Genomic DNA, 27,484 nt, shown 5'->3' with positions numbered 1-27,484 from the left:
TTTACGGTGGGCATCTTTGGTTAGGCATTTAATTTGTTCAAAGGTAAATTTTAATATTCTAAGGATTGCCATTTTATTGAGGAGAAGATTTTTATTTTTCCTACCGCAATATTTATAGACTCATTTGTATCATAATGCAAATTTTCTCTTCCCCTGGCAGAGCATCCATTTTGGGGAGCATTTGGGGGCTATTTGTGAATGGTATCTTTGATTCCTAGTCTCTGTTTATCCTAATGAATCCTTAAATAATTCTACCAAGTTAATATTTCTTTCTTTTTTTATTTTTAAACATTTTTATTCATTTTTTGAGAGACAGAGAGAAACAGAGCATGTGCTCTGAGAAAGCAGAGGGAGAAGGCAGAGAGAGGGAGACACAGAATCCGAAGCAGGCTCCAAGCTCTGAGCTGTCAGCATAGAGCCCGACGCGGGGCTCGAACTCACGAACTGCGAGATCATGATCTGAGCCGAAGTCGGCCACTTAACTGACTGAGCCACCCAGGTGCCCCCCAAGTTAATATTTCTTAAGCAGAATTCAGATTATGTCTTTTTCTCCCCCGTCATCAATCCCTCACTTTCCAGGTTATTTCCTCCTTCCCCACTTTGCTTCTGCAGACCCCACAGAGCTGAACTTTTACACACCTTGCTGTTCTCCTACACCTGTTTTCTTGTGATTCCTTTCCCTTAAAGGGACACCGTCCTTTGAGGTCCCTCTTCCATATCCTTCGTGCCATGCCTTTGGTGGTCTCCCCACCTGAACATCTTCCCTTCCCTCCTCTGAGCCCCAGGTACTACATACTCGCTGGTTTACCCTACATTTTGTTTAATAACTAATGTAGGGTATTTGGTTTGCCTTCCGTACTAGAGTCTAAATCTTACAGAAGGGACTATGTGTGAACCATCATTCTACTTAATAACTGTGCTGTGAGTCTGTTCAAAAAAAAAAAAACAAAACAAAACAAAAAACAAACAAACAAACAAAAACCACTGTTGTATTGCTGTATGTTGGCTGAATCTTTTTCCTACAAGGTTTCATGCTCTAAGACCATACCAGCTTGTCTTTATGTTTATTGTGGTTTTTTTTCTTTAGCAGCTAAATATTTAAAAGAATGGCTTTTATGTTAATCAGAGACAGTAAAATCACCAAAGAGGGCTCTATTTGTAGCACTGGAATAATTTTAAAGGGATCAGAGCAGTCACCAAAGGGTTTTGACTAATTAAATAATACACAAGTACAAAAGCTAGCTTTGTAAAATTAATCTGAAATAAATGAAAAGAAAATGTGAAAAACAAACATACTGCGTTGAAGGCCGTCTACTTCACTCCCCACCGCCCCCCTTTCTCTCCCCTTCCTGCTTCCCTCCTTCCCTCTCTCCTTCCTTCCTTGACAGACTTCAAAGACAAGGCTTTTTTTAGTTTGTCACAGGAGCAATAGCCAGGAAACTAGACGTGATTCCACGTATTTCTTTTAAATTTTAAGTCTAGAAATCTAAAACATCCAAACCTTGATTTTGTTTCTGAGAACAAATAGAGCTAGGAACACGTGTCCCAACTCAAGAGTTAAAAACAACAATAACAACAGACTAATTCTAAAGTATCTTTGGGGTGATCTCTGTTAGCTCCAATACTCTAGGATTCGGAGTTAAAATTTGCTCATGATATTGTAATTCATAGAATGGCTATTATGCTGTCATTCCTTCTTGATCCCTCCTTCCCAACCATTAAATTTAAATTTCTGTAGTAATAGAAACAACTCAGGTGAAAGAAGATTTCTTCTTCTTTTGTTTTGTTTTGTTTTGTTTTGTTTTGTTTTGTTTTGTTTTTAACAGATCCAGGTACTTCTGGGATTTTATTCTCTTTTATATTTTTGTCTCAACGTGGATACAACATTTTCCAAAGGTAATCCAAACTACAGCTCCAGCTGTAATCCCTGTTAATTGCAATGGCTGTGTGTGACGGTAACGTGCATGGTGCTGTTATACAAATAGGAATTAGAAAAACAACCGCACTTCACAGGGAATTAACTAAATGGTGCTGAACCGGTTACTCAGAGAGGTGCTGGGAGCACCCCTTTCATTTCCCCGTAGAGTTTCCATGGGGTGGGGGGAGATGTCTGGCGCCACAAAAGGAATTAGACTCTGGTTTGAACAGAGACCTTAAGGCTATTAAATTTATTTTAAGAATGTGTTGCCAGAGATCTAATAAATTTATATAATTTGTTGCTTCAGGCGGTGCACGCAAGAAGTCTTGCTGCACCAGGTGTTTTGTTTTGTATTTTTTCCTTTCCCCAGAGGCAGGAGAGGGTGTGGATCTTCTTGACAAAACTTAACTCAGCTTTTGATAGAGCAGTTATTGTTTCTGTGAAAGTACAGGGTTTGGGTTTTTGTTTTTTTTTTTTTTAATTCTATGTGTTAATGGGAAAAATAGGATGGAAAGTTATTTCTGGGCTGCTTTAATGAGAAATAATTAAGTCCCCTTTAACATTTAAATTTAAATTGTGTGTGTGTGTATATATATATATAATTTAAAATTTTAAATTTTATATATATTTCATACTATTTCATACTGTTTTAAGCACACAAGTTTAACGATCTTATGTTGAAGAATATATTTGAAATCATATCATAGTTTATTAAATAAAAAGTCCACCAGACTAGACCTGAAAACCCCTGGGAACTTGCTCCTCTTCTGCACATGGCTGCTTGGTAATCTTGATGAAATCACAGCTTGCTGGATCTTGGTAAAATTCGGCAGTGAGAAAATATGCAAATTTGCAGCCCAGGCCTCATTCTTGTTCCAAAATGCTTGCGATTTATGGTTGTGTTGTTCATCTGCATAATGGCTTCTTGAACTAGTGTGTGTTCTTGTTTAAAATACGGTATCACACTTTCATTTTCAGAACAAAGTTTCCTTGGCCACTCAAAGTACAGCATTAAGATGACTAAGTTAGCTTTTAATTTACATCGCACGTGATCATCTGGTAACGTGCATGCTGTACATGAGAGCTTACCTTGCAATTATATGTTTGCTTTGTCCTTTGTCTTCTGTAGATGTACACCTGAATTCCTCATCCTGGCCGTGCATACCAACAGTGAAGGCATTCATTCCACTGGGTTTAAACTTCTAATTAAGAAAGCCAAGTATTGCACAGTTAAATCAAGTTTAGATTAAGGAAATATTTTTTTTTTTAAGCCTGAGGTTAGGAGGTTCCCTCTTTTTCTTTTTCTTTTTGTTACAGAGCCTGAAAGTAAGTTCTTTCCTTTGAGACAGGGGTGGGGGAGGGGGAGGATGGAGTTGGGGGGAGGGGAACACGCCGAATGAAACCTGGAGAATTCCCACGGGCTCAGACTTGCCACTCTGGCCCAGATGTGGCCTGATGGAGCACATCATTCAGCCTGGAAGTGTTTTCCTACCAGCTTCCCCAACTTTTGGCTGTGTCCCCATATTCATTCATAAAACAGGGGGGGTCTTACTCGTAGCTTGTGTTAATTTTTCTAGGATTCAGTCTCAAATTTTTGGACACTGTCCTTTACACCCTTTGTTCTCCCACTTAATTCTTACCATTTGTCTGCCTCACTACTCATTAGCGTGAGAAGGTTTGCTGCTGGTGGTGGGAAACACTCAGAACATCACGTTTGCTTCTGTTCTATAGCACTCATTTATTAATTAAATTACAGCAAATGAAAATTAAGCTCGAGTCATCTGTAAATAGAATGCAGACCCAAATGAAGTAATCTGATTCCTCAGAGGAAGTACAAAATACCAGCAGGCTGGATGTGGATCCTAGATCTATGACACACTCGGCAAGTTAAAGCATATAATTTAGCCTGACGGTATTTTCTTCCTCCATAGAATGTAGAAATGCCTAATAGGCAGGGTTATTGTGACATGCGTTGAGATAATGTGTGTATTACCAAAATTACCTTGACTTCTTGGCCCCATTGTGTCCAGCCCGATTCTCCATGTAATTTCAGGGTCTCCAGTGCAGAGCTGACATTCAGCCCACTTATACCTGTGCTGGCGTGAGTTCCAGTTGTTTTTGGCCAGGATCTCCTATGACTGGTCAGTGTTGTGCCAATGCTGGTCGCTCAAGCCCATGCTTCTGCTCAAGGGTCGGTGTTCACGAGAAGCTCAGTCCCACGATGTTGCCATAGCTCTGCCTGGAATCCCAGTCCCTAGGTCCAGCCGCCCCAAGCTGGGACCTGCCTATGGCCCCAGGAGCCACCAGGAGTGGGCGCCAGAGCTCCGTGGTGAACTTTTCCCCGTGTCGTGTATCCAATGACCAGGATATCCAAGAGTGCTGCTTGGAACCTGGTACGAATGGGGGTGATCGGGTAACTCTTTCAATTTCCGCTTACGGTTTTCTCTTTTCCCAGGAACCAAACATTCATCTGGGAGCCCGGGCATGAATTAGAGATGAGTAACAAACACCCTCACACTGTGCTCTGAATCTCTCCTTTGCTCTGATATTTAAGACTTTGTACAGAGTCTACAACATTGTGCCTGACACATCCACCTCTATTACAATGAGTTCTCTCTCCAGTGGCTCCTTATAGCCCAAAAAAATCAGCCTGCATGAGGTCTGTTACTCCTGTTCCCCAAACAAGCATAAATAGGCATGAATCCCAGATGGGGGCTGTGCTAGAACCGATATCCCCAGGACAAATGAGTCTAAGATAATTAGAATCTAGCAGGATTAGGAGTTATTGTGCATCAGAACTCATCCCATGTGTATTATTTTCCTCTAGGTTAAAAATTATCAGGGCCCCTGGCTGGCTCAGTCGGTAGAGCGTGAGACTCTTGATCTCCGGGCTGTGAGTTAGAGCCCCACGTTGAGCATGAGCCTACTTAAAAAAATTAGCCTATGAATTCTTGCTGTCCATGCTGATTATGGCAGGATAGCCACGCAGGAGCCAGTATCCCCTTTACCCTTTACTGCTATTAGTGCTACTGGGGCCAGATGGCCAGGTTGCCCACCCGACAATGCACTGACGGCTCTTTTGCATTCACGCTCCTGATCACGTGCCAGGGAAAGGGTTGCTAAAGGGAGGTGAGATGTGTGTGGAGGCGGAACACTTTTCCAATCCTTATGCTCCGTTTTATCTTGTCCCAAAAGGATGACTTATTGTAGCTTGTTTTGAGGCAATACAACTGATTTCTGTTATTTGCGGTAGTCATACTCTGTAAAATCACTGCCAATGCTGAGTGATAGCTCCTAGGAGAAACACAGAGTAAGGTTCCCTGTGAGCCTCTGGTCGCGACGTTTTATTATCCAATCAATACGTGACCTTGTTAGGTGTGTGTTTCTGTTTAAAGATACCTTATTTGGTACATGCTGTAGATTGATTAACAGTAAGCTCACAGCTAACAGCTCTATAACTTATATGTGAACAAGCTTACCTAACACGTGTATTTTTTCCGTAGGGCATCACAGCTTTCTTTGCTCAGGAACACTGAGCTGCACTGTGGCGCTATGATTGTGTGATATTTTAATCAGTGAAATTACCAACACAAAGCACAAAAATGCGGAAGGGGCGGCACTAAGTAGGCTGTGAAAAGGACACTGGTTTACAGTATGAAACAAGAAGGCAGAGAATCTGGTGATGCAGATTCTTCCCAGCCACTCGGCAAGTGTCCACGAACGAGCAAAAAGCCTGGCAAGTGCTGATTTTGGGGTCACAAATTAGTTTTAGTGAGTTGACCAATTTGTGAATACAGAATCCAGGAATAATGAATGGGCATCAACTGTATATCAACCTCTGGTAGAGTACATGGGTAGGAATTCAGCTCTTTGGAATCTCATGTACACATATACCCATCATGGGTATATGTACGCATCGTATACCCATCATGGGTATGTACTCCATGAAATCACGTTTCTAAGGAACAAAACTACATGTGGTAAAGTGAATTGTGATCTGATTCCCTGTAGTTGATGTGACAGTTACCAAGATATCTGGGCTGCATTTAGGTTTTGGTTATGAAAGATGAACTTATAGGTGCCTTGCCTGAGAATAGCCTAAGAGACCACCATATATGACTGTGCATATCCAATAGAGGTCAATACGTGCTATGTCTGTTTCTCTTCACCTTTGGGTCTTTGGTGCACTACCTCTCTTTCTGTACGTTTCTCTATATAGTCTCTGTATTTGTGAACCTGATACTTTGTCCTGTGCTGCCTCTTTATCAGAATGTCTAAGGCAGTGGGAATGCGGTGGCATGTTGGGGGGGGGGGGGGTGGCTGTACAGATGGAAGGAAGAAAATGATATATCAATGATCAAAAGTCACTATCGGACAAAAACAACCATTGGAATTATTAAATAGTCGACAAAAGTATAAAATCTATTGACCATTTTTCTGGGTCTGTCTCTCAGTTTTTCAGGAGCTCCGTGAGTCATACTAAGGCACAGCTGCCTTTAAGGTCCAGATTCTTCATCCCTGGGGTGGCCGGGTCAGGCAGGATTGCCTCGAGGCAGGATTACACCCTTGGGGCAGATTTTAAAGCATCGAGATCACTTCCTCTATTTCTTTACTATCCAATCACTTATACAAGAAGGCAAGGAAGTGAGTATTTAGTAAATGTCCCTAACTCCTACCAAACTGAATTCCCTGAAGTTTCCTTCTCACTGGATTTCTTATCTCCATTCTTAGACTTAATCTTCCAGGAACACCTTCCCCCAATCTCTGTGAATGTCCAAATACCACCCTGTACTTAAGGCCCCATTTAAACACTATTTCTTTTATGAACTTGTCTTTGATGCCCTCAGGTGAAAGCAGTCCTTCTCTCTGTGATCTCCCACAGCTCATTATCAGTGCCTCTCCCACAGCATTTATCAATCTTCAGCATATACACTTATCTATGTATTTATGCCATCTCCCATACTTGAATATCAGCTCCTGGGGGACTGGGGAGGGTATGTTTCAAAGCCAAGTTGACTGCAGCTTTACCTCCAGGGTTTGCAGTAAACCGTGAAATCCACCTGACTAAAGGCTGGAGGACAAGGCTCCGGAAGCTCTCAAAGTTTCTCGTATGGAAGATTCTAAGGCAAAGTAAAGTTTAAAAGATCATCCTAGCACAGAAATGAAACACAATAAATGCCTTATTTCAGTTTTAGTTTTTGATTTTCACTACAATTAATAACATAGATGTTGATGGTAGCTGCATTTGTTGTTAACCACTGTTCTTGCCTTCTAAAAGAACAAGACTGCTGAAAAACCAAATTATCTAATTTTCATAGTAAATTAGGTAATATTGTTGCCTTACTCTTTTCTAATATAAATGTCTATTTCTATTGCTGCTTTAAAGGACAATATCCAACTTTTGAAAATGGATGTGATTTTCAGTTCAGCTTTCAGTCTGAACCCTACTCAGGGCAAATGAAATTTTAACAAGCTAGAAAAATCTAACCAATAGAATTAGGTTCTATCAGTAACTAACTTTTGTCCAAGGAAAATATTTGTTAAAATATGTTTGAAAAAAAAAATCAAAGCTAAATGGGCACCTAGAAATTACCCTGATCAAGACAAGTCAGAGGTGTGAATAGTTTTATATTGAAGATGTATACTTTGTCTTTAGAAAAACCAGGCAGCTCTATGTTCTTAGGGAGGGCTAATTGAAGGTTGCAATTCTTTGTTATTCTAAAAAAAAAAAAAAAAAAAAAAAAAACACCTCTTGTGTTCCCATTGAAAAAGAAAATGAAGAACCCTAAAGACCAGCTGGAAAAGTTCAAAAGAGGTCTTTTCATCAAACCCTTAATGGCTTTAGTGTCAGGGTTTGGGGACAAAGCCTATGGGAGTGTGGTTATCAGCTGGCAGGCACCTGTTGTATGGATTTATGACACAGTTAGGGACTTTAGCTTGTCTCCAGTGACACGCTGAGACTCATTCTTTGTGCATCACAGATGACAGAGTCTGTTTTAGGAACTGAAATAAGTAGCAAAATAATAAATTAAAATCAGAAATAAAAGTAAAATTAAATCGTAAAATAAGTAATAAGTGAAATTGAAGTGAAAAATTGTCAGTTTAAGTTAATTTCACATTCAGTAAGCTGCAGCTATTGGTATTAAAAGTATTAACACTTATTTCCCATAGAGTAAGGTGCTAGAGGAGTTTATGTGGCAGGTGATGAATGAATATATGTTGGGTCTTTTCATTCTTTAGATGAAATACAGAGTTCAATTGTGCAAGGTCAGTTTTAATAAAAAGAATTACAGTAAACGGCAGCTTAGTTCCTCAGATCCCTGTACCTCTCCTGCATGAGTAGTGCCTAAGATTTTACAAATTCCAAAATGCAGTAGGATTCATATGTACAAAAAATCAGAGGTTATGTAGCATTTAATTTATTCAGCATTAAGCTTTATACACTTAACTTCCTATTCTCTAGCAAGATACCTACTTAGAAAGCCCAGATTTAGAGTGAAAGCTAAGCATCTAAAACAATTACCTTAGAGCATGTCACTGTCTCGCAAAGCCAAGTTTCTCGGTACTGTTTCTGAATTTTATTTCAAACAAAATCTCAAAGCCGCAGACATATGAAATCCTGGCAAACTTGTTCAGCTGTGTGTCACCTGAAACCCTTGATTAACCAGTAACCTGGCACCTTCATCTTTCCGGAACATAAGCACCAACCCAATAATGAGTTTTATAAATTTGTAAGGAGAGATGAAGTTACCTATTCCTAAGACCGTCCAAGCTATTTCATAATGCAATGGAAGGGTTAAACGGGCCTGGAGTCATCAATAACCCCTGGAGGTGTCATTGAGATAAATACAAATCCCAGCGATTCACATTCATGGGTAATCGTTTAAAGCCTTTACACAGTGTTTAAGAATAGAAGTATGCAGAACATTTTAGAAAGGGCGTTATTAAAAACAATTCCTTTTTTTGTAATATAAGAAAAAGACTCGGTACTGAAAGAGTTATGTTACATTTACGCAGGACATTGATATTGCCTGAGAAGTGAAGCGCTACTGAATTTCTTTCAACGGAGACGTTAGAGTGTCTTAATTCATTTAGTAGGTGTTCCTGTAACAGTTAAGCAAAATGGGCTGGATCATGTGTTGCAATCGGGACAGACCAAGTGAACAGACACAAAAGTAGACATATATAGGATATGAGGTTATGGAAAGCACTGTGGAGAAAAATTAATCAGAATAAAGGGCCTAGAGCATGCTGCGGTTTGCACTAGGGCTCACTGTTTTATACAGAGTGTGAAGGGAAGGCCTCCTTGACTCAGTATTCTTAAAACATGTAATATTTAGAAGTGTGATGTTTTCTGGAATATTTAAGGAGAGGATTAGAATCAGATCTCACAATTAGCTAAAAAGTGTCAAAAAATTTAGAGAAATAGAGAAACTGTGTTTAGTGATGTCTTCTTGGATATAGGGGAAAGAGATAGGAATAAAATATTCAGAACTGTCAACTAAAATTCATTTGTTGAGCACAAGAGTTACTAAAGAGGTCAGGTGTTATTAGTCACAAGTCAAAACTGAAGTATGTGCTTTGTGTAAGCTGAAAACTGTTATGAACAAAAAAGGAATAAAACAAGCAGGAGTCACAAATTAGCCACTCTAGTCCTAAAAATCATACTTATGACACAGATTTCTTCAATCCTCATTGTGTTGCAGACACTACTTGGAACTTGGAGACTAGGATGAATTTCACCAGCACCTGTCCCGAGGAGGTCAGACAGTTAGAAGAAACACACACAGGCATGCAGATAAATAATTACAATTACTGTGGGGCACCCAAGTGGCTCAGTTGGTTAAGTGTCAGACTCTTGGTTTCCACTCAGGTCACGATCTCAAGGTTTTGTGGGTTTGGGGCTCCTGGGTGGCTCAGTCGGTTAAGCGTCCAACTTCGGCTCAGATCATGATCTCACAGTTTGTGAGTCTGAGCCCTGCGTCGGGCTCTGTGTTGACAGCTCAGAGCCTGGAGCCTGCTTCAGATTCTGTGTCTCCCTCTCTGCACCCCCCCGCCCCCCGGCTTTGTTCAGAAAATGCTGAGTTGAGTGTGCCTGGATGTTTCTGTATAGAAGGCTGGAGGTGTCAGGATGAAGAAGGAATGGCTTGGTAGAGCCTGACAAGAAGTACAAGAAGTTTGGAATAAAATCTGGCCCGTGATGGAGCCACAGTGTAAATGAGAAGGAAGAGAGAAGTGTGGCACAAAGATGTTCTCCTGTAATAATTAGTTGAAAGATCAGAAATGTTTTATGTGTTAGTGCAAGTGATCAAATGTTATTCTAGTCTTATCTGTTACATTCTATGAGAAATGTTCCAAGTAACAGAACACAAACGCAAGAGCTTAAAAAATCTTTAAATATCTTTAAAGGCAATAAAACCAAGGGTTGGCAATAGTAAAAGAATGAATGGCCACTCTGACTCCCCGACAAAAATCAGTATAATGTAGTACAATTATTAAATTTGTACAATTAAGCAAGATGAGGGGATGTCTGCTAACGTGCAAAACCGCAGAGGAATCTGTGAGTGAATCACACCCAGATCAGAGGCTGGAGTCGGCGCCGGAGAGGCTTCATGAAGGAGGTGGTTAAGGGAGCCTGCGAGGAGTGGAAAATGTGAGCAGAAGAACGATGGGCCATCATTTTAGGCCAGAGGACAGAGGGGACAGGAGGAGTGGCTGAGGCTGGCAAATCCATGGGGCAGCGGGCTCTTGGCTGGATCTGAGAGTGAGCGAGTGCACCAGGGATAAGACAGGGTAGGTCAAGGCCAAACTGGAAATCCGCAAGGAAGGCCTGCCTGCCTTGACGCCTGCGGCAGCTGGCGGGAACCAGGCAGAGGGGAGCCAGGCACAAGGGGACTTCGGGCGGATTACCGGGAGTCCGGCAGGGGGCGCGTGGGCTGGATGTGAGCATGCGCGGTGTGGCAGGGGGACGGGCGAGCTAACTTTTGTGGCATGATGCAATCGATGCGCTACAGCGTGCCGTGCGCCTGCGTGGGTCATCGCCCTTCGTTCTCACGCCGGACGCAGGCATTAATTAATATTACCTTCCCTTGACTTTCCACATGAGGAAACAGAGGTCTAGGGAAGAAATTTGTTGAAAGTCAGACAGCAGATGAAAGACGAAGTAGGCCTTACACTTCAGGCCCAGCCATGGGCCCTCCTCGCGAAGACAGCACCGTGTGGAGGAGATGGTAGGCATGATACGTTCCTAAGGACAAAATGGATGAACTTCCTGCCCTCTGATCTATTTATATTTGTAAAAATTAACCAAAACATGGAAAGGTCCATAGTCCCGTTCATGTAACACACGAAGGAGGTCCACATCTGTGATGCCTCATTTTACGTAGCTACGACATTCACAGCTTCAACGCCTTGTGTTTCTGTCTTTAGGTGTTTTAAGTTTTCCACTAAGAAGGTCACATTTATTGTTCAGTGGCCCAATAGTATCTCATTGATTTGATGCACCCCAAAAACTCAAAAGTTGTTTTGGTTTGGGTGCCTATTATAGAAAATATTGAAATGAAGGATTCCTTACAAATATCTTTTTGCTTCTCTTGAAGCAAAAATTCACAGAAGGACTTACAAGATCAAACGGTACGAACCGAACATCTTTTTGTCTCTTGCCTGCGTTTTGCCATGTAGCTGCCTGAAAGGCTCGTGCTAATTTACAATTCAAACAGCAATAAACAGCAAAACCAATTTCCCTATATAATCTCTGCTGCACTGGGTATTTTCTCTTTCATCTTCGGTACATGTTGGTTGATAACTCAAAGTCACTGCAACTTTTCTTCTTAAAAATTTCTGGCAGAGATGGACATTTTTTCACGTGCTTGTTCAGTCACTATGTTTCTCCTTGTGCAGATTTTTTGCCCTCCGTCTATTGAAATCATGATGTTTTCCTGTTTCGTTTCTCCTTCTCTAGAGTAGCTCTCTCTACGTGAACTCAGAAAAGAAGAAATTAGAATTAAAATGGTGCCTCTAGCTGTGTTTGTTACTTGGGCTTTTTTCCACCCTCTTCCAGAAAGACTTAAAAGAAATTACCAATGCCTTTGTTTATAAACTTCACTTTACTCTGAAATAATTGGTGTAGATCAAAGGAAATGGAAGGATACTGCAGAGTGATCAGCTGATAACCATTTCTCCTTTCATTTTCCTTGCCTAGCAGCTTTCACATTAGAGAGATCACACACAGTTTGTTTTCTCCTGATAGGCAGCCAGCTCCATTTTGGTGGGGAGGTGGGAGGAGAGAGCCTTATCTTGAGAACAGAATGGAATCAATGAAAAGAACTGTCTGTTTGCTCTAAAGAATGGAGTGGAGTATAGTGGGGAAGGGAGGCGGAGAAGGGATATTTGTTTTTTCTTAAGTGGTTATAATTAAAGCCTTCCATCCAATTGCTCGGTGAACCAGAGAAAGGTATTTGTGAAGTTGTATGTGTGTTTTTAACATCCAAATGAGCCTTGAAGCCTTCTTTATAGAAGAAAACTTGCTCTCCAGCGGCACCTTGTGGAACGTGGGTCGTCCTGCAACTTGGATAGTTGTACGTTTAAAGAAAATTGCTGCTAGTAGTTGTGTGGTTCTTCCCCATTACCCACTTTGCCTTCTAAAGATCAAGGGATTTTGTGAAGGATGTCAGCTATCGAATTTCGGTACAACAATCGCTGAACAGTAAGCTGTCCTCCAGGTATGTATTATGGAGTTGTATGTCAAACCAAGTGGCTATAATGATTCTTAATGTTGTATCATCCAAATACTCTGTGGAAATTTTAGGGCCATTCATTCAAGAAAGCACTAATTTGGGGGCTTTAAATTTTTGTTTTCTAGGCGGAAACAAATTAACCAAACAGCATTTTCGTCTGAATTGGGCATGGATCTCGTTTGAAAAGGAATATTACCTGATCAATGAGGATTCCAAATTTCTAGATGTCGTTCTTAAACGCAGAGGTTACTTGGGAGAGACTTCATTTATAAGTAAGTTTAATCGACATTTCTGTTCCAAAATCCCCCTTTGTTCCTAGCAAATGTCCATAATTTTACAATGATTAAAATATGTTTAGTTTACTGCTCTAGTTTTAAAGTTTAAGGAGATGTTGACATTTAAAGGTTCTTTGACTGCTTCAGAAACATGCCAAGAGTTTTGTGTCAAAGCTAAATCATAGAGACAAAAGGCTATAAAAATAGGAACTGTGTAACCGAATATATATACACCTCTTCAAACCTTCTACCTACATATGATCTTTCTCTGATATAAATAACTTCATAAAAATGGCGGTAATCGCTCATAGGTTAAAATTTTTTAAATGTCAATAGACCTTAGAAGAGGTTTAGGGGAATGTGTAATCTAACCATAATATAAAACTCTGCAGAAATGCCAGTGTAAAACTTATAGGAGGGCAACTTTAATAATAAGGGGTGAAAAACTATTCAGTAATCTATTAGACATTGACGTGTAATTTACTATTTGTTGCATTTGAATGCTCTGGTAGGTCACAAAAAGTCCAAGAACCCCAACTCTACATAAAAGCTCTACTTAAAAGATGCACATTGTGACTTTTCTTCAGAACCAATGCTCAGGCGTTAAATACTAATCATTTTCTGCTGCTTTACTCTTTTAAATAAAACTGGAAGTCAAAAGCAAAGACTAAAGCCTTTTTACAAGTCCAGTTCAAGCTAACATATAACATCTAGGCTGATAGAATTTTCATGAGGTAAAAGAGCTTTCACTGAGTGAGAATATCAGCTAAGATAGGAATCTAGGAAAATGTTGGCAATAAAAAATAAAAGCTTGCTAATCCTGTGTTTGTCTGCAAAACAATTACTTGAAATTTTACTGGCCCATGAAATTCAAAAAGCATTAAAGAGTAGATCCCTATACACACACACACACACACGTACACACACATACCACATACAATACCTTTGCCACAGCCACAATCTGCCCCCACCAAGCTCCCCCCTGATATTTGGATGCTGGGTATTAATTACTCCTTATTTTTAAAGTGCTTTTTGTTTTGGGGGCACCTGGGTGGCTCTGTCGGTTGAGTGTCTGGCTTCAGGTCATGATCTCATGCGCCGTGAGTTTGAGCCCTGTATTCAACTCTCTGCTATCACCGCAGAGCCCGCTTTGGATCCTCTGTCTCCCTCTCTCTGCCCCTCCCCTGCTCATACTCTCTCTCTCTCTCTGTCTCTCAAAAATAAACATTAAAAAAAATTTTTAAGTGCTTTTTGTTTTTTAAGCATGTAAGAGAGATTTTCACACCACTCTCTGCTGACCCCGTCAGGTTATTGGCTCCAGGGTAGCTGGTCCACCTGCGGACCTTGTGCTGCTCTGCTTCCGTCTTTTTTTAAATTTTTTTTCAATGTTTATTTATTTTTGACAGAGAGAGAGAGAGTGAGAGAGAGAGAGAGAGAGAGAGAGAGAGCATGAGCGGGGGAGGGGCAGAGAGAGAGGGAGACACAGAATCTGAAACAGGCTCCAGGCTCAGCTGTCAGCACAGAGCCCGACACGGGGCTCGAACTCACAGATTGTGAGATCATGACCTGAGCCGAAGTCAGATGCTCAAACGACTGAGCCACCCAGGCGCCCCCCCCCCCTTTTTTTTTCATGTTTTGCTCTGCTTCCGTCTTGATTTGCACATGCCTCCTCTTGGCTGCCATTTACACTCTCTTTGTCTAACCTTCTAAAGCTTAGTGAATGCTCTTGGTGCTCTCTCTCTTTGGAAGCATGTTTTCTTTGCACACACACGCGTGCTCTGCAGATCAGGAATCTGATCCTGTCTTACTTATTGTCCGTGAGAGATTAGCCTTAACTGGACTTTGTGCTTGAAAGTATGCGGGAAATAATAACTGAGACACAGAGAACCTCAGCAATTCTTAAGGATGCCTTCATCTATTTGCATTTTGCCAGAATTCCTGGTGGGTATGTTTAATTACTCACTTCCACTGAAAGTAATGGGAAAGTTAATGGTTGAAAGATTTTTTAAAGCTATCTTTTCTCATTTTTCTCTTCCTTTTCTTTTTTAAAGCCGAATCCTAAAATGTCAAACAAGGGCTCTTTTTTTCTCCTAGCATTATTTTTTCAGCGAACTATGATTTCCTGCATGTGGAGATGAGCACCAGCCATTCTACAAAGGTTCTTTAGCTCTACTTGGTTAACCTCACACGTTACTTAGTAACCTGGGGAGATAGGAAGTTGGAAAGACTTCTGTGTGTGGCCCACACCCATCAATCATTGAAGAGATAATAGACTTCAAGCTGGGAGGGAGAATGGAAGTCAGATTAAAGAGAAGGGAAGCCTGAAAGAAGTTCTACAATGAATGTGTTTCATGTTACTGTTTCCTGAAACCTCCACTGTCACTTACAAGCTTCTAGAATTAGATCGTTTGCATGATATCTAGAGGCAGACTATCACTTAAGTTCAGGAGCATAGTTAGGAGGCCATGGATCACATGAAATTTATATAAGTGTTTTCTCAGAGATGATTATTAATTTTATAACCAGTATAATCCATTAACAAATTAAATATGTGTTTGCATTTCATAAGAGTATTGGAATTTCAAAGATCTTACTGCTTCCAGCTATTGTGAATTTACTAAATAAAAGATACTTCGTTAGGCACACTAAGTACGTTACCTTAGTCTTTTTCTCCTTACGACTTACTTTACTCGCTAATTCAACCTCACATTTTCTTGAGTGGCTTACTCAGTGCCGGCCACTGTGTTACATACTGGACTATGAAGTGACAATAATGATGGCTAAAATGTATTGAGTTCTTCTTATGTGCCAGCCCCAGTTCCCAATACCTTACATAGTCAACCGTGTGAGAGGAGTGTCATTATATCCCCCATGATGCAGGTAAAGAAACAGAGAGGTTGTCATCCTCCCAAAGCTACTAAGGAGCAGAGCTGAGATTTGGCCCCAGGGGTAACTTTCTTTAACTACCACACTATGGTGCTTCTGAAATCCCCCATAACAGAGGAAGTTCATAACCTGCCTGTGGTCCCATGGCCACTACGTGGCCAAGGTAGGATATGATCTGTTCTCTCATTCCAAAAGTGCCTTGCTTACCCTCCATGCCATTTTTCCACACCAGAGGAAGAGCTGCAATTGTGGTTTTGCTTAGTAAATCAAAGGAATATGGTTTGTCTAATAATTAGTTCTCTTTGAAAAAATAAAAGCATAAACTTAAGCCCAATTTATAAGCTTTTTGATTTCTAGAATTTTTTGCCCCATCTAATAATGTTATTTATAATAGGTATGATTTACCAGCTGAATATTTGTATCTCAAATTAAGAGCATGTTTTGAACGTTGTGTGTACTTTGCCGTCTCATCTACCATGTTAGATTAAAGCTTGGACTAATCTGTGTCCTCCACAGTCTACACACCATTTCTTCATCCTTTGTTAAAATGGGCACCTAGGGGGCGCCTGGGTGGCTCTGTCGGTTAAGCGTCCAACTTCAGCTCAGGTCATGATCTCGTGGTTCTTGAGTTCAAGCTCCGCGTCGGGCTCTGTGCTGACAGCTCAGAGCCTGGATCCTGCTTCAATTCTGTGTCTCCCTCTCTCTCTCTCTGCCCCTCCCCACTCATACTCTGTCTCTCTCCCTCTCTCAAAAATAAATAACCATTAAAAAAAATTTTTTTAGGGGGGCCTGGGTGGCTCAGTCGGTTAAGCATCCAACTTTGGCTCAGGTCATGATCTCACAGTCCATGAATTCAAGCCCCGCGTCAGGCTCTGTGCTGACAGCTCAGAGCCTGGAGCCTGCTTCAGATTCTGTGTCTCCCTCTCTCACTGCCCCTCCCCTGCTCACGCTCTGTCTCTCTCTGTCTCAAAAATAAAAACATTAAAAAATTTTTTTCTTTAATTTTTAAAAAAATGGGCACCTATATAAAGGGCCCTATGGAGATATGAAATATTTAGTATGTGTCCACCTACCCTCAGGTTTAATGCATCTAAGATTTACTTGGATCCTGCTAAAATGTTGATTCTGATTCAGTGGGTCTGGGGTAAGGCCTGGAATTCTGCATTTCTAACAAGCTTTCAGATGTTGTTTATGCTGCTGGTCCATGGATAGTAAGTAACTGTATCCTGTACCAGGATAGACTAACACTACACTCAGAGTAGGTACTGTGCGTTAATTATAGAAAGGAAATCTTTATTTTTGACCCAAAGCAAATTTAGTATTCCATCTAAGTCTTATTTTACCCTCTAAAAATATGACACGTCCTTCTTAATTTTACTTCATGTTTGAGAGGCATAAGTCTTTTTTCACAAAATAGAAATCCATTCCTCTTTGCTTGGCAAATCAACGATCTTGCCTATTTATAATTTACATCCAATCAGAAATACTTTATAAAGTCCATCTAAAAAAATTATATGTGTTTTTAGCAGCAACCATGAAATTTGGTATGACAGTCTACATTTTATCAGGTTGGATAACTTGATTATCACTTAGTAAGGATGACTAGTTGGAACTAGTGGACATTCCTTGTATTATACTCATTCCTTTTTTTAAATATTCTTTTATTTACTTTTGAGAGAGAGAGTGCACATGGGAGAGGGACAGAGAGAGAAGGAGAGAGAGAATCCTAAGCAGGCTCCACACTATCAGTGCGGAGGTCGATGCGGGGCTTGAACCCACGAACAGTGAGATCATGACCTGACCTGAAATCAAGAGTCTGGTTAAGACTCTGGTTAAGACTCTGGTTAAGAGTTGGACGCTTAACTGACTGAGCGGCCCTATACTCATTCCTTTTTATTTTTAAACTGCCTTTTGAATCTCTAAGAAAATAATGCATTGTTGGCGAAACAAAACAAAAGTGGTTATCAGAGAGCAAATAGCAAATTCTTCTGCTGGCCCATGCCACTGTGGCTAGATGGGTCAATGAGCAGCATGTGTGCTGGAACCTCATAGAGAATGATTCCTCTCATCATCCATTACCTCGGCAGTGAATCATGGCAGACCCAAGAGGTGTTGACAACCTGTCTGTGTGCATTAGGAACCAAAGAGCTAACGGGAAGTCTGCAACATTCAACAGGATACGTAGTGCTGGAATGCCTGGTTCTGTGCCCTTTTTCCTCCTGATATTAAAAAATCATGTTTTACTTACTATTGAAAAAAAAATGAGATATTTGTATCTCAGTTGCTTCTGAGAGCTATGAGACAAAAATATTTTATTAAAAAAAAAATTTTAACATTTATTTATCTTTGAGAGACAGAGAGAAACAAAGCAGGGGAGGGGCAGAGAGAGGGAGACACAGAATCCGAAGCAGGCTCCAGGCTCTGAACTGTCAGCACAGAGCCCGATGCAGGGCTCAAACCCAGGAACCGTGAGATCATGACCTGAACTAAAGTCAGACGCTTAACCGACTGAGCCACCCACGGGCCCCAAGACAAAAATATTTTAATGAAATGTTTATTTTCGTTGTCATTTTAAGATGAAACTAACAGTCAGATGAAAATATTCAGATTCATCTGATGTAAGCACCATTATTTAAAAATAAGGTAATTTTTTCAATTAAATAAGAAATGCTACAAACACTTTATTTTCAGGCTTAATTCTAATAGTCACAAGATTTTATTTCCCCCCTTTAAAAACTGTCTTTCCTACAAATTTTTCTCAAAATGCCAATATTTAAAGAAATTTACTTGAAAAGCATTCTTTTTAATGTTTTTTTGAGAGAGAGAGACAGACAGAGCATGAACAGGGGGCAGGGGGGAAACAGAGAGAGAAGGAGACACAGAATCTGAAGGAGACTCCAGACTCCAAGCTATCGGTGCAGAGACCGACACGAGGCTCAAACTCACAACCATGAGATCATGACCTGAGCCAAAGTCAGACGCTTAACTGACTGAGCCACCCAGATACCCCTATCTGAAAATTATTCTACTAACATGGCTCACTAAGAGGTTTGGATTCAGCACTTAAGGATATACTAGTACAAGTACAAAGTGGAACAAGTACGAACTGCAATTTATAATTTTTCGATGACATTGGATTTGTTAACTGTTGACTGTTTATAGATAACCTGTGATTTGAGAACATGGTATAGTGATGGTGAAGATCCTCTTGTAATGTAGTGAGAGACTCAGAGGTCCTTCAGCCTTCCCAGCTAACTGCAATTGACCTTGAGTTGAACCATCAGAGTGAGCCCAACATAGTGCTCATAGCAATCACATATATTTAGCTCTCCAATTCTGTTCACATGGTTTCATGGAATTCTGAAGTGTTACATACACACACACACACACACACACACACACACACAAACCTGGATGTGGTCATATTGACAATCACTGAATTATATTCTTTTAAGGATCTTAGTCCCAGTAAATGTGGAGAGAATATTGTAATTTTTTTTATTATTGGCCATTTACAACTTTGATTATCAAAGAATTCTTGACTCACAGAGTTCCTTATTTTCTAGTTAGAGAATTTTTCTTATGTTTTTATCATATGGCACATGCAGTATAACACATGTAAAAGTAAAAGTGAAGAGTTTTTTGGGGCACCTGGGTGCCTCAGTAGGTTAAGCATCTGACTTTGGTTCAGGCCATGATCTTGCAGTTCATGAGTTCGAGCCCCGCATCAGGCTCTGTGCGGACAGCTCAGAGTCTAGAGCCTGCTTCGGATTCTGTGTCTCCCTCTCTCTTTCTGCCTCTCCCCCACTCATGCTCTGTCTGTCTCTCTCTAAAAAATAAACAAACATTAAAAAAAATTAAAAAAGTGAAGAGCTTTTAAGACTGAATGAACTGTAGGAATAAGAATATTTGCAACATGAATATTAATTTACTGAGCCTTGCTTTACAAGAGGTTCTAACACAAACACAGTTCAAAGAATATATAGCAAAACCATCATGAGGTAAGAATAGAACAGAATCATGAACCCCCAATACCTACAGTAGAACCCTTTTACTGTGGCACCTGTACCCCAATCGTCCACCTCATGGAATCAAAGCTGGACGTAGTGGCAGGCAGAATAAATAACACGCAAAAGGTTAACGACAAGGCAAACTTCAATAATCCAATTTAAAATGAAGCTAAGAAAATGATACCATGTTTTTGTGAAGGTATCGGCACAAGAGATGGGACTGCAGAAAAAGACAAAGACTTCAAGGGCAAAGCACAGAAACAAGTGCAGTTCAACCCAGGCCAGACCAGGGCCACCTGGAGAGTGCGGATCATGAGCGATGGAGAACACGAGCAGTCGGAGACCTTCCAGGTGGTTCTCTCAGAGCCTGTGCTGGCTGCTCTGGAATTCCCTGCAGTGACCACGGTGGAGATTGTTGACCCCGGAGATGGTGAGAGCTGTCGACTTGTTTGTCTCGTCGCTGTTGGGTTTTTAATGATAAAATACCTTATAAAGGAAGTTTTAAATTCAGTGTGTGGACTTTCTATGGGGGAGAATGTTCTAGACTCATAGTTAAATATTCTCACGTATGCTGATGGGAGAGGGAAGCCAAAAACTAATAAGGGAAGCTATATCATTTCAAGTAAATGAACTACGTAAGCTGATATGAATTATCAGCATGTTCTTTCTCTTACTGTAATTCTGTTCTTTAGAATCAATATTGCTCATCTCATTTTTCTTGAATTAATTCATTACTTTTTAAAGTCTTTTAAATGTCTTTCAAAGTGTCCTTTAAACAAAGAGTTTAAGAATCAGACCATTTGGGATTAATTTGTTCCCCATGTTACACTTGATTGTTCAAGTGTTAGAATTTTTATCAGCCAACAGTTTTCACTTGGCTGTGCGCCTCCACATTTGTTACATAAAACCCACCAGACCTATCCCCACTCTTTGGCGAATCGTGTCTTAAATCACTCCTCTTAATTTCTATTAGATTATGCTTTTTTGTCAGTGCCCACCTTTGGCTGATGTTGGTAAAAGTGAACCTCACTGCTTTCATGTGTAATTTGACCTATTCCCTCCCCCTTGCCATCGTTCTAATTGCTAGCTTGTCTCCGTGCAGTCAGGAAAGGAAAAAAAAGAAAAAAAAAAGAAAAAGAAAAAGAAAGAAAGAAAAAGGTTGAATGGCTTTTGGAGGGCTGGCATTTATTCAAAGGTTGGAGAGAGTCTTCTAAAGCTGAAATCCTGTCAGAAGCCAGACGTGACTTTCTTTTTAATTGCCAGCCTACTTTATTTTGTCAGTCAGAAAACTCTTAAATTTTCTCTGAAGATACAATCTACTGAGTACCTGAAATGGAGACCTGTGTGGAAATCTCTGGGTTAAAAGACTGAACCTAATTAGAGAGAGAGCATAAGAGAACTGGGCTCGGGGTCTGTTTGTTTAACTAACATCTCTCTTTTAGTTAAATATGAAGTTCAATTATGCTTCTAATTCCTTTAAAGAACAGTTGGCATTTAATTACATTTAGTTTTATCTGCATTATCTAGGCATGAATAATTAAAGTTTCTTCGAGTCTTAAGTCTTGAATAAGTGGTAGCATAATAAAGCTTCTCTCTTTTGAACCAGCCCATGGCAGCTTTAATACACATGAACTGGCCCATCAGTTAGAGTTTGTTTGAAGCCATTTCTTTCTTTCTTCATTTTTTTTTTAAGTAAGCTCTAGGTGCAATGTGGGGCTTGAACTCACAACCCTGAAACCAAGAGTCACATGTTCTACCCTCTAAGCCAGCCAGGCACCCCTGAAGCCATTTTTTGATATTTTATTTGCCAGTTGGTATAATTGTCATTGTTTACCTTAAGGAATAAGTCACTTAAACTCATCCGTCCCTTTCTATTTCTCAGAATAGGGTAACACTCTATACTCTGTACCCATTGTAGATCTGAGAAGTGGAATATTAAAATATGTACATACAACACACACACACACACACACACACACACACACACACACACACACACACAACTTTGCCATAGTGCCATTTAATGTAATGGTCGTCAAAGTTGTTATAGAATTTTCTAGATGACATTCAGCCCTAGTCATTCCAGGCCATGATCATTCCTATGATAACTGACAAGTGTCTCATAATGCCTGGTATATTCCATGTCTTGTTGAAGACCATTGGTCTTAAAGTTATAAGATCTGAGTTTGATTCCCAATTCTACCATTTCTAGTTTTATGACCTTAATCAAATCAAACACCTTTTCTTAAGATTTAGTTTCCTAATGCACAAAATAAGAAAAATTAATGTCTCATGTTGCATCATTCTTGTGAAAGAATTCTATAAAACATAAAGCACAATACTGTTGTTATTTCTAGTATCACAAATAACATTGTTAGATTTCATTTTAAGAGATTAAAGAGCCCTTGTTCCTCACCATTAAAGGGTCACTCTCCCTACCATTTCAAAATTTTAACTGTTTCTTTCTACACTCTCTTGTAACTCTTCACATAGAAATTTGCTAGCCCTAGGAACTATTATGCCTCTAACCTCCCCCTCTATGTATTAGTTCTAGGTCATGTTATGAGATTCTATTTTGCATGCATTCAAAATGTGTTCAGCTCGTATGTGTGCTGGGTACAGCGCTATGTGTTAGGGATGCAAAGATAATAGGATAGAAATCTTTCTATCAAAGAGCCTATGGTCTAATGGGAAAGAGAGCCCTACCAATAAATGATTGCAATAGAATGTGATGTGATGCAATAAAGTATAAACAAAGTGTTATGGCAGCAAGAAAAGGAAATAACCACCACTGCTTCATTTTAGTCTGGAAATGGTTTGTTTACTAGCCAGTTAATAAAAGAGCTTTTCCCAGTTCCTTACTTACCCATAACAGCTACAGATAATGATAATAATTGAAATTCATCACATACTCACTACCGACAAACAGCACAATTAACACATTTTATATACATTCTTTCACTCCCTCCCTATTACCTCCATACTTGTAGACCTGTGCACCATTTTAGGCATTTTACTTGGTGTTTATAGAATACTCTCAATTTTACATGTGACAAGTTTTAGAATACTTGCTCCCATGTTTTGTGACAAAACAAACAAAACAAACAACTTACTAACATAAACTCTCTCTTTCTACACACACACACACACACATACAAGCATATACATACATACATCCTGAATTCTCACATGTTCATAATTATACTCTTATAATACTCTATCCATGTATATTTTTTAACTTACATAGTTGTGATTTAGGTAAAGATTTTAAATGACTCTGCGTTTAAAAAAAATTTTTAATGTTTTATTCTTGAGAGAGAGACAGAGACAGAGCATGAGCGAGGGAGGGGCAGAGTGAGAGAGGGACACAGAATCCAAAGCAGACTCCAGGCTCTGAATTGTCAGCACAGAGCCTGACATGGGGCTCAAACTCAACGAGCCGTGAGATCATGACCTGAGCCGAAGTCGGACGCTCAACAGACTGAGCCACCCAGGCGCCCCTGACTATGTGTTTTATTCAATACATGAGTATCTACATCTACTGCGGAGATATGACATACACTTAAGTAGTTACTTATCTAGACTCAAGTACTATTCAGTACCCATATGGATGTTCTGTAATATGTCTCATGCCTCCAGATGTTTTGAATGTCTGGCTGGGAACACATGGTTCCAAGAACACAGCCTGGTTTCTGGCTGGAAAGCCAAGCTCTATGATCAATAGAAATGACCATTCTCTAAGGAGTGGGTCCAGTCACTATGTCTTCCTGCATCCTGTGTGCAAGAAGGCAGCCTGCCTCAAAGGGCAGTCACCACTGGGAGCAAGTGCACCCCATTCCTCATCCCTGGACACCCTGGGTGGCCATGAATAGAAGGGAGCTAATCTCCTACAGTTCACATGCAAATCTCATTGCCATGTTGGTACTTGCCCTGCCAGTGAGAGAGGGGCCATGCAGGGACAGCTCAACTGTCAGATGGGACTTCAGAAGCCCACATTTTTGTCTAGAACGTATTTTTTGAGATCTTTTTTCAGTTTTTTTAAAAGTTTATTTATTTATTTTGAGAGAAAGAAAGAGAACCAGCTACAGTGGGGAAGGGCAGAATGAGAGAGGGAGAGAGAGAATCCCAAGCAGGCTGCATGCTGTTAGCCACGAGCCTGATGTGGGGCTCAATCCCACAAACCATACAATCATGACCCAAACTGAAACCAAGAGTTGGATGCTTAACCGACTGAGCCACTTAGGCACCCCTAGAACAGACATATTTTGTCACATGAAAAAAGAGAACTGAAAATGGAGAACTTTTCCTTCTACTTAACAAAGTGCTATGGGCACACAAAAGAGGGACACACCATTCTGCCATGATTGTAGGGATCAATAGCTTTCTAGACAAATGGGGTCATTTAGTCATTTATTGAGTAAATCAGTCAATTCAATGTCCTCAAAAATTGAAGTCTGCGGTACAAAGAGGAAAACTAGAATAAGAAGAAAACAGACTGCTAAACAGAGATGTTAATCTCTCTTTGGCATACTTCCCTTGTGCCAGGTTCTTGTGACCTTGGAGGCACTCCCATGGAAAATCTGCTCTTATTGTCAAGATTTTTACCTTACTTTTCAGTCGTCTATCACTGTTATCTTTCCTTGTTTCAGTTTGATTCCACAGTCTCCATCCTTTACAAATGCAGTTCCAGTTGGGATGGGTTTTAAAAAAATTTTTTTTAATATTTATTTTTGAGAGAGAGAGAGAGAGAGAGAGCAAGCAGGGGAAGAGTAGAGAGAGGAGACACAGAATCCAAAGCAGGCTCCAGGCTCTGAGTTGTTAGCACAGAGCCTGACACAGGGCTTGAACTCACAGACTGCGAGATCATGACTTGAGCCAAGGTCAGACGCTTACTCGATTGAGGCACCCAGGCGCCCCGGGAGGGGTTTTAAAGTGTATAAACCATTTAACTTGTTGTCTGGATGAGGAACCTGAGAAATAGTGCCATCCTTAAATCTCTGCCTCAATCGACCACTTGGTCGATTGGTTGTCTTTAGCGTTGTCAGAGATGGGTGAGATTACCCTTTATCTGAGCTTTAGCTGTGGTGGAAAGACCCTCTGCGACGAGGCTGGACTGAATCAACAGCAGACAGCAGATGGCCATAAGACAAGAAGGGCTTTGAAGAAATTTCGGGTCACTGTTACTCCTTCTGCCCTTTTTTTCTAACCTAACCCAGAGAATTCCAAAAGGATTATTCCATAGGCCAAGGGTAAGATAGTAATCACAATGCCAATCTCTACCATATTTGAATATCCACGGTTGAGCCAGACCCTGCATTAGGAGCTGGGCAATCATATCTCATGTAAACCTGTGATTGATATGTCAATTTCCAAATCGGATCTCTGAGGCTCAAAGAATGTATTTCCCCAAAGTCCTCTGCTAATAAGTGCCAGAACCCAGTGTTTGAATGTATATAGATTTTTTTCTACGAAGCCCTTCTCTCTATTCTCTGAGTTTTACAGTCTTCTGTCATTTCTTGTGACCGAAAAGAAATAATATCCTAATTAAACCACATGCTTTGCCAACAGCAGCATTGTCTCACCCATTCTTGTATATAAAACGAACAAACAGACCCAAGAACAAAGTGATTCCTTCTCTTATTCTGTTAATTTTCCCTTTATATATCAAGCCAAAAATATGTTAGTATAGGTGAAAAAAACCAAGTATTCTAGAAAGATAATCAAGACTGCTTCAGCATTATGTGTCTGTACGTTCAACAGCTGTTTATTGAGTTTTTGCTACATGCCAGGAATTCTGCTAAGAGGTAGGGATGCGGGTGCCACAGTGAAGAAGGCATACTAATTTTGAAAGGGTATCATTAGGTGATTACACTCCACAAAATTATTATAACTAACAATGTACAATGTTATGTGCTGTGATAAAGGAGCAGTCAGCACCCACAGGAGACGCCTGAAAGAAGATTCTCGATTTCCTGTTTATTCGGTTCCCTAACTGTCAGACATAACACCGTTTCTTCTCACTCTGAGAAGCATCTAGATATTAATTAACATTAAGCATTTTCATTTCTGTTAAGAGGAAAATAGGTAAGAGCTGAAACTTATTTTATACTAAGATCCCATTCCTTTTTTTACCTTGTATAATTTCTAACCAGAGTAAATTAGTTTTTTGTACTTTACTAGGAGACTACAACCTCAGATACAGGTATTCGAGTACAGATACCGAACATAGATGTCTAAAGTCCCTAAGTATTTCGTGCAGTTATTTACTATGTACATACTTGAAGTATCTGCAAACTTCTGATTGAAAGGGGCTCGTTCTGATACCTTTATGATACCAAAAATCAACCATGAACCTAGGGAATTAAATATTTGATCTGTGTAATCATTTTCTGTATGACGAGATTAGGTTAATTCTCTATAATATACAGTAGAGAATAAACATACCATTCCAAAGAAAAGTAGAACTTGTATGTCAAGAATGCTAATCTTATTGGCTACAAAGAAAAGGCAAACTTTTGTGTGCTGAGTGAGCCAACCCGTTTCATGCAGTAGAATTCAGATGACATAGGCTGTAACATGAAACACAAACATTAATTATTCTTTCTAAAAGTTTGTACTGTTGTCACAGTTGACATAGGGAGATCATTGGCTAGCCAAATTTGAAGGTCCAGAATTAATGAAATGGTAATCCACGGCAGCTATGACACCAAAATGAGAAAGAAGCAAGAAAAAATTCAATTTCAGTGAGAGTGGAAGGTTTTTTTTTTTCCTTTTTGAATCCTGTTGCCGTGAAGCACAGGTCATTGTCTTAAGAGAAGCAAACAATTTGAAATACTGGCTAAAATTACAGCACACATCTGTACATTTCTGGCACCAAAAGGTGGATATGAAAAAAGGTGGTATAAAATAAAGCCATTTTAGTGTTGTAAAACTTCCTGAAAGTTTCTACATTCACAAAATAAAAACTTTTAATGATATGCACAAAGATTACCCTAAGATTCACTCTTACCAACATTTGCCTAGTGCTAAAGGATAATTTTTGGATCTCACGGCATCCTGATATGAACTTGTAATACTTACTATCATGTGGGGTGCCTGGGTGGCTCAGTCAGTTGAGCGCCTGACCAGCTCAGGTCACGATCTCACGGTTCCTGAGTTCGAGCCCCACATGGGCTCACTGCTGTCACCGCAGAGCCCACTTCTGATCTTCTGTCCCCCTCTCCCTCCTCACTCGTGCTCTGTCTCTCAAAAATAAATAATAAAGAACATTAAAAAAAAAACCCTTCCATTAAAAAAGACACTTGTAAGCATGTTATTTAGATGTTTTCATTACTCTCATTTGTGTCTTTTTCAAGTCCCTGTTGAATTAGCCTGTACTAATTACTATGTCTGTTTGAGAGTGAAAAACAGACCGTAGAAACGTGAGAGAGCTGTCCAAGATCAAACGTATCAGGGACAGACTTCCTACTCGGTGCCACTTGTCGAGCAGGCTGAGGACAGCATGGTAGCCTGAGGAGGTACCGGAACATCTTCTGTGTTAACTTTTGAATGTTCCAGACTTTCTAAAGACAACAAACACTCAGTGCCTTTGTCCATGCGCTGCCTTTGCTTTCTCTGTTCTATTGTAACAGAGATTTTTTAGAAGATAATTTGTTCCAT

At 40.1% G+C, this 27,484-nt stretch overlaps 1 protein-coding gene across 1 annotated transcript in view; it reads left to right on the top strand.

Annotated features, from left to right (window-relative positions):
• Positions 1–27,484, top strand: part of FREM2 (FRAS1 related extracellular matrix 2) — a 169,734-nt gene that overhangs the window by 60,251 nt on the left and 81,999 nt on the right. The window contains exons 3-4 of the mRNA XM_019447696.2: positions 12,780–12,926; positions 20,025–20,255. Coding sequence (XP_019303241.2) covers positions 12,780–12,926; positions 20,025–20,255 — 378 coding nt within the window. The remainder of the gene's footprint in view (positions 1–12,779; positions 12,927–20,024; positions 20,256–27,484) is intronic.

The sequence above is a fragment of the Panthera pardus genome, unplaced genomic scaffold, assembly GCF_024362965.1.
Source record: "Panthera pardus isolate Hobbes unplaced genomic scaffold, ASM2436296v1 HiC_scaffold_1, whole genome shotgun sequence".
Lineage (NCBI taxonomy): Eukaryota > Metazoa > Chordata > Mammalia > Carnivora > Felidae > Panthera > Panthera pardus.
This window is presented reverse-complemented; position numbering and strand designations above follow the sequence as displayed.